Here is a 15000-nt window from a genome sequence, read left to right as displayed (position 1 = left end):
ACAGGATGAGAAAAAAAGATAATAGTTCATAACGAATGTCGATTCGCTATTCTATTTTAATCCTTTTCCTCTTGTGTTTGTTTTTTAAGTTTTTTATAGTTTAAATATGAAATATCTATTTTAATGTTACGGTTCTTAAAATACTTTCCTTTAATTATTCATTACTACTCTTGCAGTTTATTTATTTCCTTGTTTCCTTTCCTCACTGAGTTATTTGTCCCTGTTGGAGCCCTCGGGCTTATAGCATCTTACTTTACCAACTAGGGTTGTGTCTTAGCTAATAATAATAATAATAATAATAATAATAATAATAATAATAATAATAATAATCATCTGCAAGGATGATCAATGTTTTACTTATTTTCTATTACTGATTAACGGTTTCTTTGACATTCCTGTTCAATCCCCCCCCCCCCCCCGTTTATTAGTATCTTTTTTTTACAGGATAACCTTGGAAATGTTATATAATCATTCCATGGAAATTAATGCCGTACTGTCTCAGTTCTAATTTCACTCGCATCCGTAATTAATGCCTTTGTTACAATGTAAATTATATCATATGTAGGCACTTTCAATTGATTATTAGATGATGATAATAGTTAAGTATAAGAATAAAGTCTCTTTAGGTGCTAAGAAACAAAAGGCAAGAAACGAAAATATAGTTTAGGTTATTCAGAGACTTTTTTTCTATAAATATATATATATATATATATATATATATATATATATATATATATATTATACATACATATAGATATATATGTATATATATATATATATATATATATATATATATATATATATATATATATATATATTTTAATTACTGGTGAAGTTTGCCGGAAGTCGGAACCAATCGAAAGTAAATTACACCCCTTGTCCTTTCAATTATGAAGGATTCTTTTGTCAAAGTTCTTTCGCAAGTTCCACGAAAAAAATAGAGTAAAAAAAACTGGTAATGGGTATTAAACTGATGAAAAAATACGTTAATGGGTATGAGTATCAATTACTCCAGCTTGGAAGACATTTTAATCGTGTCTGCAAATTTATACATCTGAAGTCATGGACCTCTATTATATTCGTACTTCATTTATTACTCTCTCTCTCTCTCTCTCTCTCTCTCTCTCTCTCTCTCTCTCTCTCTCTCTCTCTCTCTCTCTCTCTCTCTGTGAGTCTTATCATCGAGGCCAGACGTTCTCGCTATGTTAGAGTTATTCATTAACTTAATAACCAAATTCGGAATCCCTTTATGAAGGAAACTCTATAGGTTGGTTTCCCCTTCTCTTCCTCATATATCATCAAATCCATATTAGAAAATAATTCACTAATTTCTTCCTCGCACGTCTGTCTGCCTGTCCTTTTACCTTCTACAGCTCATTATGAATCTGAAGACGTCCTTAATGGAAGTCTTTGCAGTAATTACTTCGTGCTCTCGATGGCCGACAGACTAAAGTCTGGGCCATGAATAAACACAATACCAAAAAACAATGTTTCAACGTTTCCCTTCTTTTCCTGGGAGAACAATTCATCTTTTTTTCGAGGCCCATCTTCACACTGGTATCTTTGGAAATAAAGCTTTTATAAAATATTTATTCCACTAATATCCACAACTTTGCCGTTGCAAATGAGTTTGAACCGTATTCTACGCATGCAATATTTCTTTCTATGAAAGCTAACATTTATTTATTAATTTTTTCTGATATATATTCTCTGGATTAAAGACTTTTGATATAATCCTGTATTAATCATGTAATGGAAGTAAACATGTAACACTTTTGAATCTATTCACCTTTACCATTAATAATCCGCAAAAGTCTTATAGTCTCGCTTTGCTTGCAGGTAAATCATAAAAGGCATACTGAAAAATTATTTCATTTTTTGAAGTTTGTTTTTGCGAGAGAGGATATTCACAAATGCATATCATATCTGGGATGTCGAGGCCATACAATAAATCTACCTTCATTAATTAACATAAAATTAAAATCCTTTCATAAGCCAACTACGCAAATGTACCATAACAAGATTTTAAGAGCTTGGCAAAATTAATTAATTCTGAATGTGTAAGAAGCATTATATTGCAACTCATAACCCTTTTAAACTAATTTAATCACGACAAGTAACTTGAAAAACTTTTCTTTCGTTTATATTGCAGCTTTATACAATGCACAGTTGATTAATGATTTGGAATCTTCCTCGCACTAAATTACTTTTCAAAAAAAGTCAGCTCCCGTCAAGAATTTTTCCCATTCATTATAACACGCGCAAGAACTCCAGTTTTAACAATCAAGCTGCCCACGTTTCTAGAATCAGTGAAGAAAATGTATTTCATATGGAATAGTGTTTTTGTTCATGGAAAATTGGATTTTAGGGAAAAGGCCCTTATACTGTGGCGCCTGATGTGGTGACGTCCCTGACTGGTGAACGCCAGACTCGGGTTCGAGTCCAGCTCAAATTAGTTAAGTTCTTTTGGTCACTGCAATCTTACAATCCGTGTGAGCTATGGATGTTGGGTTTGGGAAGCCAATAAATCTATCTGCTCAGACATCAGCAGCCATTGCGCGGCCCTCCTTGGTCCTAGCTTGGTTGGAGAGGGGGCTTGGGAGCTGATCATATGTATATATGGTCAGTCTCTGGGCATTGTCCTGCTTGCTAGGGCAATGTCACTGTCCCTTGCCTCTGCCATTCATGAGTGGCCTTTAAACCTTAAACCTTTAAACCATCTCTTTCTCTAAAATATAGTGATCATTACTATTTTGGACTGCCTGAAATATAACCTCAGCTTCTCTCTCTCTCTCTCTCTCTCTCTCTCTCTCTCTCTCTCTCTCTCTCTCTCTCTCTCTCTCTCTCTCTACTTAGTAGATTTTAAAACTCTTCTTTCTCCATGAAACATACCTAAAACATTACTCACTCAGACGAGTCAGAAACTAATCTTATTAGAGTAATCCCATCATTAATTCAAACTTTTGATATCCGTTCAATCCTAAGCTTCTTTTTCACGACCCCGTAACCACCCCCAAAGACCCGTTACCTTAAAAAAAAACACAATTACGCCGGAATTAGCAGACTATTTATCTGACTGAGAGATCTCTTCACCTGGTGTTTATCTACCGAATCGGATTAACACATCAAAGGAAGCTCCCTTCGAGTTCTTGTACACAATGTTGAAACATTCTGTTAATTCGTTCATCATGAAGGTCCCTTTAGTTCGGTATTACCGGTTTATCCTACAGTCTCTACATCGAGAGATATCATTATCATCACTATTATTATCATTATTATTATCATCATCATCATCATCAATCATTATTATTATCATCATTATTATTATCATTATTATCACCAATAGATGAGCTACAACCGTAGTTGGAAAAGCATGATGCTATAAGACCAAATACTCCAACAGGAGAAAATAGGCCAGTGAGAATAAGAAAAAAAGGAAAAAAATTAACTGTCATTTACCCTTTCATGATTATGTTTAAAGCTAATTTTTCCTTTTAGTCTACAGGATTTTATGTTTTAATGCCCCCCCCCCCCCACCAAAAAAAAAAAAAAAACTGATGTTGCTTAGATTGTTAATGAAAGTTATTCTGAAACTAAAGATGACTTTCATTTTAAATATTTCAGGTCTCAATAAGAATTTCCCGAAATTCTTCAACTTAATGTATTTCACGCTTCGTTGTGTAAATTCTATTAATTCCTTGGATACAAGCACATGGCTACATGTACATCCTTTAACTTCTTAGAACTTGAATATATAGATTTCAGTACTGTTATTAGGTTAAAAAAATCATAAGTGGTTATAATACGGAAATTCTGTTTGCCGCAATAATGAGGACTTTTTACTTTTAAAACTATATTTAATAAAAAAAAAATCAATTGCAACGTACTATGTATTTCTTGTTTTATGTCGAAACCTGTGAATTCTGTTTGGTGGCCTGATTTAATTTTTAATGAAGAGAAAACTGAATTTTTCGCAAAATAGCAAGTAGAGGTTATTTTTCCACTTGGAGAATTGGTAATGTTACTCCATTAAATAAATGTTTGTGGTAGCTCTAGCCCAGCTGATTACGGCCTTATTTCCATAACTCTCATACCTATAGTTTTAGAACGTCTTTTAGCAAAATGTCTAAATAAGTATGCAAAAGGTTATAATGTTTCCTAGTTTGAAATTTAAACTTCCGCAAAGGGCTTGGAGCATGGGATGTCCTTCTTACATTTTCCAATGTTATACCGAAATCCCATGTTTTGTAGTCTGAAAGTTCGTATGGTTGGCTTGGATTCTAGTACTGCATTTGACTGTGTTAATCATAAGGCCCACATTCTTAGTAGAGTTATTAAATCTTTAAGTAATAGATCGCAAAAAAGTTGCTGTTAATAGGCACCTGCAAATAGCATCTTTTGATGGGCACTATAGTGAGTATAGGAACATAATATCTGGTATTCCTCAGGGTAGTGTTCTTGGCCCATTATTTTTCATGCTATATATCCATGAAAAGTGGTTTGGAATAGAAAACAAGCTTGTTGCATATGTAGATGACACTACTATCCTTGCACCAATTCCATCTAAATATAGATTTGGGGTTACCGAATCCCCTAATAGATATCTAGCTAAAATTGGTGCATGGTACAAATCATAGGACATTAAGTTGATTGTTAGTAGGTCAAGGACAGTGGCTTCTAAAATTCCATCTCTGCAGTGAGAATGTTTCTTCAACTAAATACGTCTTAAAAAATCCGCAGTCTTATTTAATTTTTCTTCCCGGATCTTGATATTAATTCTTGAAGTGTCAGCGAGTTAGTTCTTTATGCATGTTGCATAATATTTTTATCATCTTTTGCATCCAGATCTTAACAGACTGCACCATCCTGTAAGTATTATTAGATATGTCTTGCTAACATAAGATATGACACTACACAGTATTCTTGAAGTTTTATTCCAGCTATGATCAGATTGTTACATGATTTTTCCAATCTCGCAGGTTAAAACGGTGGAACGTTAAAAGTTCAAACATGCAGTGAATGTGTTTTCACTGTTTATATATGGCAGACCAATTTCAACTTTGTTATTGATCTTAAGTTATATGTTATTCTTTTCTATTACTTCTCGTATATAGTTTACTTATTTCCCTATTTCTTTTCCTCACATGGCTATTTTCTTTGTTGGAGGCCTTGACTTGTCGCATCGTCCTTTTCCAGCTAGGGTTGTTGCTCAGCTTGTAGTAGTAGTAATAATAATAATAATAATAATAATAATAATAATAATAATAATAATAATAATAATAATCTCAAACGTAAACTTTGATGATATGAATAATAAATATGCATTCTTTAACTGATTTCACGAGAGAGAGAGAGAGAGAGAGAGAGAGAGAGAGAGAGAGAGAGAGAGAGAGAGAGAGAGAGAGAGAGAGAGAGAGAAACCATACCTTTCTATGTACCACATATAGATACAAAATAATTTAAACCATGAAAAAAATAAAAGAGATATCTATGAATAAATAGAAAAAAAATTGAATTTATAATTCATTGGACGTAAAATGGTTGCTGGAAAAGAGTGATATATTCTGACTACATTCTGATATTCTGCTTTTATTCCAATTTCAGTACAATCTTAGCGTCTCGGCGTTTGACGGACGTCACGACGCCTTTACTTGCGTTTTGATTGACATTACGGACATAAATGATAATCCTCCAGTCTTTGATCGCCCTGTCTACGAAGCTGAAGTCGTCGAGGAAGAAGACAAGCGAAAACTACCAAGAAAGATTCTCACGGTGAGTGTAACTTCATATTTCTAATGGTATCTATATTTTCTCATATAAAAACAAGTTTGAGTCTACAAGCACTCAAAGGATTTCTTACATCCCTTACATCCGCACACAGACAAATATGCATGTGTGTATATTAAGATTATATATATATATATATATATATATATATATATATATATATATATATATACATATAAACATATATATATATATATATATATATATATATATATATATATATATATATATATATATATATATATAGTGAGGTCAAACAAAAGCCATAAATGACTGGAGAGAGTATCTAGACAGGAAAGCAGGTGAGGCTGACAAACCTATGAATTCAGGGAGTTGTTATGGTGTAAGTATTGCTCATAGAATTATTAATGAAATCTCTATTGGGGTAAGAAGAAGAAACAGAAACCCATCAAAAAGAGAGACGGATCTGCTTTAACAACACAAGATGAAGAAAGGCAATGTTGGATGGAACACTTTGGTGAGGTCACGAATAGGAGATACGAAGGGAATACTTTGGTTGATATATCTAAAGCTGATGAAGACCATGTGTGTTTGAAGTCGAAGCTATCCTTAACAAACATTAGAGATGGAAAGCTCCTGGGTATGATGAAATAAGGAAGTGACTCCCAGAATACATGACGAATGGAAGCTAGGAGTGTTGGTAAAAATGGCAAAAAAGAAGATCTGACTAATTGCAATAATTACAGAGGCGTGACACTTACACCAGTAGTCATGAAAATATATAGTATGCTTGTTTTAAAAAGACTAGAGAGGAAGGCTCCCGGAAAGCTGAAAGATGAACAAGCAGGATTTTGAAAAGGCAGAAGTTATACTGACTAAATTTTCATTTTAAGACATATTGTACAGCAATGTGTAGAATATAGAAACACGTGGACTATGAAAAAGCCTTTGACAGTGTGCAACGGCCAATTTTGTCAAGAGACCTGCGTTATTATGGAGTTCCTCTTAAATATGTAAATTTATTAAGTCTGTTCATGAGCATAGTAAGAGCAAAGTTAAAATCAGTGCAATCCTATCAAATTAATTTCCAGTGGAGTACTCCAAGGGAATGTGTTGTCACCTATGTTGTTTAATTTCCTCATGGATTTTGTAATGCACAGAACAGTTCAGGATGGTGGAGAAGGATGGGACTGCATTGATAATAAGAAAAAAGCGGAACTAGAGTATGCTGATGACACTGTCCTTATTAGCAGAACAACACAGGATTTGCAAGGTTTGCTCACCAGAATGCATGAAATATCACACGAGGTTGGGCTCAAGATAAAAAGAAGAAAAACAAAGATGAAAACGGAATATGCAATGGAATGTGAAATATCAATGGAAGGAGAAAGAATTACTGAGGTAGAATAATTTAAATATTTAGGAAACATGATCAGTAAGACACGGTCTTTAGAATTGGAATTTAATGAAAGATTGAAAAAAGCAAATCAGACAATGGCAAGGTTAAGTAAAACTTGGAAATCAAATTGCCTGAAATTACATATAAAAATCAGGCTATATATCACTTTAATGAGGTCGATGTTAATATATGGACATGAGTCGTGGTATGACAATGAAACAATATCCAACACATTTTATATGTATATGTATGTATATATATATATATATATATATATATATATATATATATATATATATATATGTGTGTGTGTGTGTGTGTGTTTATATCAAAAGAAAGTAATTAAAGAAATTAACGAATGTCATTTCTATTTCATTGTATTGCCAAACATCTTTACCCTTGCAAGGAAATAATACATTATTCTCCCATGGAACTCGATAAAAGAGACTCAAGGTAAAACTCCAATTTCTCGAATAACTGCAAAATATAATGATCCATCAATGTATTCGTCCCCCTGGGCAAAACCTTGATGAACTCCTCCGCAAGATGATAGCCCGTTCCACGCTAAGAATACATCTGCACTTTGGCTTTAAATCGCCTAAGTATAGATTCTCTGTGGAACTGTTACTGCAGATGTAGCGCAAATTATAAAGGATTCTGTAATTATGAGGTGTATAATGAAAGTAGAGATAAAACTAAAATTTCAATTCTTAGATATAGATATAGATATATATATATATATATATATATATATATATATATATATATATATTTCTATAATTATACATATATATATGTATATATACACATATATACATACATACATAATACACACACACACACACACACAATCACACACACACACACACACATATATATATATATATATATATATATATATATATATATATATATATATATATATATATATATATATATATAGATATATATCATCAGTTGAGGTGGCGGCAGTCAGTAATTTACATGGAAAGTGGCAGCCTTTAAAAATCCATTTGCTATTAGTCCGTGATTTCGTGATTGTCATTATTACATCTTCAAGGGCTATAAGAAGCACATCAATAATATCAAACAGTAATAAAAATATATACAATTCATATAAAAGTGAAAATTAGTAAAAAAAAACTAAAAATTTAAATAAAAATAAACATAAAATAAAAGTGGAACCAATCTCGCAAAAGAGCAATTAGAAAAACGGTTTTCTCACAAAATTTTTTTTGAGCATCTTAACTAATTAGTAAATGATGAATTGGCTCATACTCCAAAAATAACCGTGGTACCACCTAAACTCATATTCTAAGCGAGTTTTTCTTTTCCTTTTCCGGCTGTTGAAGTAAACTTAATTCCTTAGAATCGTCTCACAGTTGGCTCAATTTTTTATCTTGAAGGTGACTTAAATATACATACATATATATGTATACACACACACACACACACACACATATATATATATATATATATATATATATATATATATATATACTGTATATATATATATACACACATATATGAATATAAATGTATGAATGTACAGATATGCATGAATGTAATACACGTACCAACACACATACACAAACAGGCTCACACACATATATATATGTGTGTGTGTGTGTGTGCAGCCTTTTCTAGTCAGCTGCAAAACAAAGAGCTCAGACATCTCAATTTATGTCCGGGTTTGTACAGCTGTTATCACCTCACTGCCAGTACGGATTGGTGATGGTGGTAGATTTTCATTTGATCGCTCACAGCAAACCAACCTAGTATGGGTGGTCCTGACTAGTACAGCTTTGCTAATCATGGCGATAAGCAAACCCTTACACCACATTCAGGTATTCCTTATCAGAAAGAGAAATTATAGATATATATATATATATATATATATATATATATATATATATATATATATATATGTGTGTGTGTGTGTGTATGTGTGTGTGGAATTCAACAAACTGCTGATAATCCTTCCGGGTTAGAGTTTGAAATTACCAGCGCTTGTGATTAAAAAAAAAACTAATATGTTACCTTTTCTCAGTAGCCACCCTCTACCATTGGAGATGGCTTAAGGTTAAAAATATATAGAGTATTATTAACACGTATATGAGTGTGTAAAAGCCAGTTTCAGATATCTTGAGCAAGGGAACTACGTCATCGCAATGAATACAATCTTAAGCAAAAACTTTTGACCATGTTATAACTAAGAAACATCCCTGAGAGAGAAAGAGAGTGGCTGTAAAAGTTTGCAAGAAAGTTACTTCCACACCTAGGGAGAAAGATTTTTCTTTTCAAGTTCTCGCAGGATTTTTTCAAGATTTTTTCAAAGTAATTCAGCTCAAATATTCTCATTGTTGAGGTGAGAAAGAGAAAGTTTGCCCTTTAGTTCCTTCTATTGATGATAAAGTTGTCGAATTCAGGAGAAAAAACTATTGAAGGTTTGAAGGTCGCTCATGAATGGCAGAGGCAAGGGGCAGTGACATTGCCATAGTTAGCAAGACAATGCCCTAGAGACTGACCATAACTATATGAACAGCGCCCAAGCCTCCTCTCCACCCAAGCTAGGACCAAGGAGGGCAAGGCAGTGGCTGTTGATGAAGCAGCAGATAGACCTATAGGCTACCCCAGACCCCCCAACCTTATCTCACAAAGATGGTAAGGTTGCAGAGACTAATGGCACTAACGAGTCTGAGCAGGACACGAACCCTCGTCTGACAAACATCAGGTAGAAACGTTACAAATCAGGCCACAACAACCATAATATTTTGTTTTACGATTTTGCATATATCGAAAAAAAGAAAATTGACAATTGCTACATGACTTTTTATTTAAATATAACTATTTCTAAATAGTCGTGTCATGTAATATTATTAGTAGATATATATTCTTGGATTTAACATGAAAAATTTCTAAAATTAGATTCTAAAAATATCAACTGCTTATTGTTCTCTCGTGTAATTACAAACAAATCACAAAAGAAGGGCTATCTTGTAATTCACTAATTGTTCGCCAAGTCTACACTTGACACCACAAAAAAGCGGTCTCTCTCTCTCTCTCTCTCTCTCTCTCTCTCTCTCTCTCTCTCTCTCTCTCTCTCTCTCACACACACACACACACAATCTTGTACTTAAATCCATATTACTTTTGTCGTTGTCAGTAAATTCGTTATAATTAATTTATATACATACATATATATATATAATATATATATATATATATATACACACACACACACACACATATATATATATATATATATATATATATATATATATATATATATACATATATATATATATAAATTAAATATAACGAATTTAAAGACAAGGACAAAAGTAATACGGATTTAAGTACAAGATTGCATGTTTTGTAAGGGCTATAAGGAGTTGATATTATGGTCACGTTAAGAACAAAAGTACAAATTCAAGGAACTAGGATAGTAAGAAGAAAGTAATGATATTTTAGACAAGCCTATTTCATGTGATCAATACAGTAAAAAAATCGAACAAATAATCATTAAGAAAGGAAAATAATATATATATATACCTGATTATATTTTACTTTTAATAAAAATTTGAGACCATATGACTTCATTTATCAGTTCTTGGTTCTGTTTGTAGCTGCTCGACAAGACCTTCTGAACTAAGTTTTGTTTCTTAAATTGAGTATTTACACATTCATCTCGAGATACAGTTGAAATATTTGCTTGTTTCTTTGACTCTAAATTCGGAAATGAAATAGTGAATTTAATAATGTCTTTTATCTGTAATACTAATAAAATCATGTGATGTCTCATGGAGGATACGTTAATTATAAATAATTATAAAAATAAATAAATAATAATGAATAATAATAATAATAATAATAATAATAATAACAATAACAATAAATAGAATAAAAATATAAAATAAAAATAATAATAATAATGATAAAAATAATAATAATAATAATAATAATAATAATAATAATAATAAGAGCGCATGTGCATAAAATTGTATGAAACAAGACATTTCACCACAACATAAAAGTGACAGTAACAAACAGTATAAACCAAGAATTAAGCAAAAGAAAGAACAACCCAGATGTGAGTCAAATATCACTTAAGGTATTCCATTCAAAAAAGATAAATTTGAATCTCTCTCTTTCCAGGTAAGCATAACTGATGCTGATTCTGACCGAGAAAACAACGTCGTATTTTCTCTCTCAGGTGAAGGGATAGACGTCAAGAATCCCCACAACTCTCATTTCGCAATCGACCCTGCCACTGGGGACATCTTTGTAAGAAAGGTAAGACCATTAAGTTTGGCATATTTACATATACTTATTCCAAACGTTGCAAACTTTTTTTTTTTTTTTTGCAAAACCTTTCGAAGATAAGGCAACTGACATTTAAATATTTTGTCAAATCCCAAGCTATTTGTAAGTCTAAACAGTACAACCATGTATGTATGTATGTATGTATGTATTATTATTATTATTATCACTAGCTAAGCTACAACCTTAGTTGGAAGAGCAAACTGCTATAAGCCCAAGGGCTTTAACATGGAAAAATGTATGTATGTATGTATGCACATATTCCACCATCATTAGTTATGATCTGTCATACTTCAGTAGTGTGCCATACGTGACCCAAACAATCACACTTCTGTATGGAAAACAAATCTCGGTGAGTATGAGGAGAGTAGCCTAGCTTGCCCAGATGATTTCGTATATGGCACACTTTTGGCAGATAGAAAAGATGCGACCAATCAAAGAACGTTGATCAGTATCCTGGCCGCTGACTGGCTGTCGGACCACAAGATAACTCCAAAGTATCCCAAGCTGTCCAGTTTGATTCTTCCTACACATGTGCAACATCACACCTTCATCTTTGGGTTGTGTGGTCTTTTTTTTTTTTTTTTTTTGGGGGGGGGGGGGGCTAAATTTGTTAATTTCTTTCAAAACCTAAAATACCAGGTAAACATTTTGTGCTTTCAGTGAACCCAAATATCGAAAAAAAGATTCTCACTTTAGCAAAGAAAATGAAACTCCTTGGTGTGCTTATAGAGAGAAAAGCTATGCGTATGTAGGCCGCAATTACGGCATCAATGAATCTACCGTTCACTAAATCAAGAAGGCCCAAAAGAATATAAGAACGACGTCAAATACTGCTTTTAACAAGCCAGCGAAAAGGGCGATAACTTCCAATAATAAGGCCATCCTAAGGATGAAGTTTACATATCTTCAATTACATATATGTAAGTAGAAAGGCTGGTAGAAAGGGCATTGATAGATTATGAATTGAAAAGGAGGAGGATGTATGGAAGATTGAAAGATGTGCACGTGTTTAGGGGTATAGCTAACAGTATGTCTCATCATTTTTAGTTTGAAGCAAAATTAGTTGTAGCAAAAGAGTGAGGCGATAGAATGGGGGATGTGAAAGGGAGGTAGTGAAGGTGGAAGAGCTGAAAAAAAGAGAGGTAAAATGTGAATATCAAGAAAGGATGTTAGTGGCATATGACATAATGAAAGTGAGAAAAACTAGTGATCTAGGAGTAGTAGTTAGTAAAAGAAGTAATTGTTGGGCTTGTAAGTGATGTGTATGGTGATTGTTTGAGGCAGCATAAGGGAGGGTAGTGAGTGGTGGAATTAAAAAGGTGAAAGAGAAAAAGAGAGCATTTGAAGAATGTCTCCAGAATAACAGTATAGAGAAGTATGAAAGATAAAGAGAAAATGTGAGTAAATCGTAAATTAATTTAGGCAAAGAGGGAGGCTAACTGGAGGTCGGATCAGAGATTGGGTGGTTCATATGAAGAGACTAAGTTTTGGAAAGCACCAGGTATAGATGGTGTGAGGACGGAGATATTAAAGGAAAGGAATATGACTGTTCTGGAATGGTTGGTGAGATTGTTTAATATATGTTTTATTTGTCAATGGTACAAGTGCACTGGGTGTGCATGTATTGTTCCACTATACAGAGGTATGGAAGCTGTGGAAGAGTGTTGTAATCCTAGGGGTATTAAATTTAGTTTGTTGAGTGTGGTTGGAAAAGTATATTGCAGTGTTAATTATTAGGATTAAGGATAAAACAGACCATGCAATCTTAGAAGCGCAGGGTGGCTTCAAAAAGTAGAGGTAGGGATGTATGGATCAAATTCTTATAGTTAGGCAGATAAACGAGAAATATTTAGCAAAAGGCAAGGAGGTATATGTTGCACTTACAGATATCGAGAATAATTATGATAGAGTCGATAGGGAAGAAATATGGAATGTAATGAGGTTATATGGAATTGGTGAAAGGTTGTTGCAAGGTCCTACTACTACCTAGGATCACATTGGTGACCGCTGAGGTAGCGGCAGTAGGGAAGTCAACATATGAAGCTTCATTTGAGGTGGAAAACAGGGGAAGGTGGGCTGTGGCACCCTAGCAGTACTAACCAAACTGGAATGAGCCCCTCTTAAGGCAAAGGGGAACATTGAAAAAAAAATCCCCCCCTCCTTTTTTTTTAAGTTGGCTACCTCCCAAAATTTGGGGAAGTGCCATATTAGATAAACATGTGTAAGGATATGTCTACAACAAAGATAGGTTTTAACTTAAAGTGTTCTAGAGTCTATAGCAGCTTTATAAGTGTTTGGGTGATTTATAAAAAATTAAATTTATAAAGATAAAAAGTTATGAAAAATTATAAAACTAATGAAAAAATAAACCCTATAATTTTTAATTTACTTCAAAGCTTTTTCAGCTATTGCCAGGGGATGAGGTGGGGCACTTGAACGTAACCCACGCAATACCCGAAAGATTAAATTAATGTAGTAATATAAACTTTATGCAATATTTTGCAATAGCATAGTAACAAATTTTTAAATTTACACAACAATTATTAGTTCCAAGAGTAAAGCAACTTTGTGTTTACCCCTTATAACATTATGAAGCATGAAACAGACGGAAATTATTGTTACTGCGAAAGCATAAGGCGCATATTTATGAAGATTAAGATGTAAAATTTAAGATGAAAATGAATAAAATCACGGAGTTTTTACAAGGGAAGAAAATCATACGCTTATTTTTTTCACAAATTGAAAATCAAATTACGTTGAAAGGCATTCTCCAATCATTCATTAAGAGAGTAAAATCATGTGAACTATATCAAAATAACCTAAACAAATAACATTGATTAAAATGGGTCTTTCACAAGGTAAAAAATGTCAATAATCTGCTTAGTCTCTCATTTACTGAATAAACAAGAGAAATACAAGAGCACTGCTCTCCTCATATATTCTCTTCTTTTGTATATTTACACATTTTTTCTGTTAGGCATACTCCTCCGTTTTTACAAATAAAAAAAAAATTATAAATAAATAAATAAATAAAAAAAAAAAATCTTAAATCCCCCATATTTTCATTTTGTCAGCATTCAAAAGGAATCCATCATATTCGATAAATAGCTTTCTTTTGTTCATTGCTCGTACATAAAAAAAAAATAAGCCCCCATCTTTCTGGACAGAATATTTTCCTGGGAAAAAAAATCGTCTTATTTTACAGATAAAAATTTTTTACCGTCTTTTCATGTGTACCAGATAGCAAAGTTTTTCTTCTATCCCAGGCTTACTTTTATGTTAAAAAAAAAAAAATTCTGGATTATGTTTGAATAATAGCTAGACATGCGGAAAAGTGGCTAATGTTGTAGTGCGTGATAATACACGAACTGTGCTCAACAAAATTCAACATATTTCTTATGTATATGTATATATATATATATATATATATATATATATATATATATATCGTACTACCACCAACTTGTAGATGTAAATTACTTGACAGACAACTTTTCAAAGAATACGGAAATCCTTAATATTTCTTG

General features: G+C 32.7%; 1 protein-coding gene across 1 annotated transcript in view; it reads left to right on the top strand.

Annotated features, from left to right (window-relative positions):
- The window catches only part of LOC137614732 (neural-cadherin-like), a 112249-nt gene that overhangs the window by 67845 nt on the left and 29404 nt on the right, over positions 1–15000 (top strand). Inside the window, exons 4-5 of the mRNA XM_068344404.1 lie at positions 5605–5772; positions 11306–11443. Coding sequence (XP_068200505.1) covers positions 5605–5772; positions 11306–11443 — 306 coding nt within the window. The remainder of the gene's footprint in view (positions 1–5604; positions 5773–11305; positions 11444–15000) is intronic.

Source organism: Palaemon carinicauda, chromosome 21, assembly GCF_036898095.1.
Source record: "Palaemon carinicauda isolate YSFRI2023 chromosome 21, ASM3689809v2, whole genome shotgun sequence".
NCBI classification, from domain to species: Eukaryota; Metazoa; Arthropoda; class Malacostraca; order Decapoda; family Palaemonidae; genus Palaemon; species Palaemon carinicauda.
The sequence above is the reverse complement of the archived record's forward strand: the minus strand, read 5'-3'. Positions and strand labels throughout refer to the sequence as shown.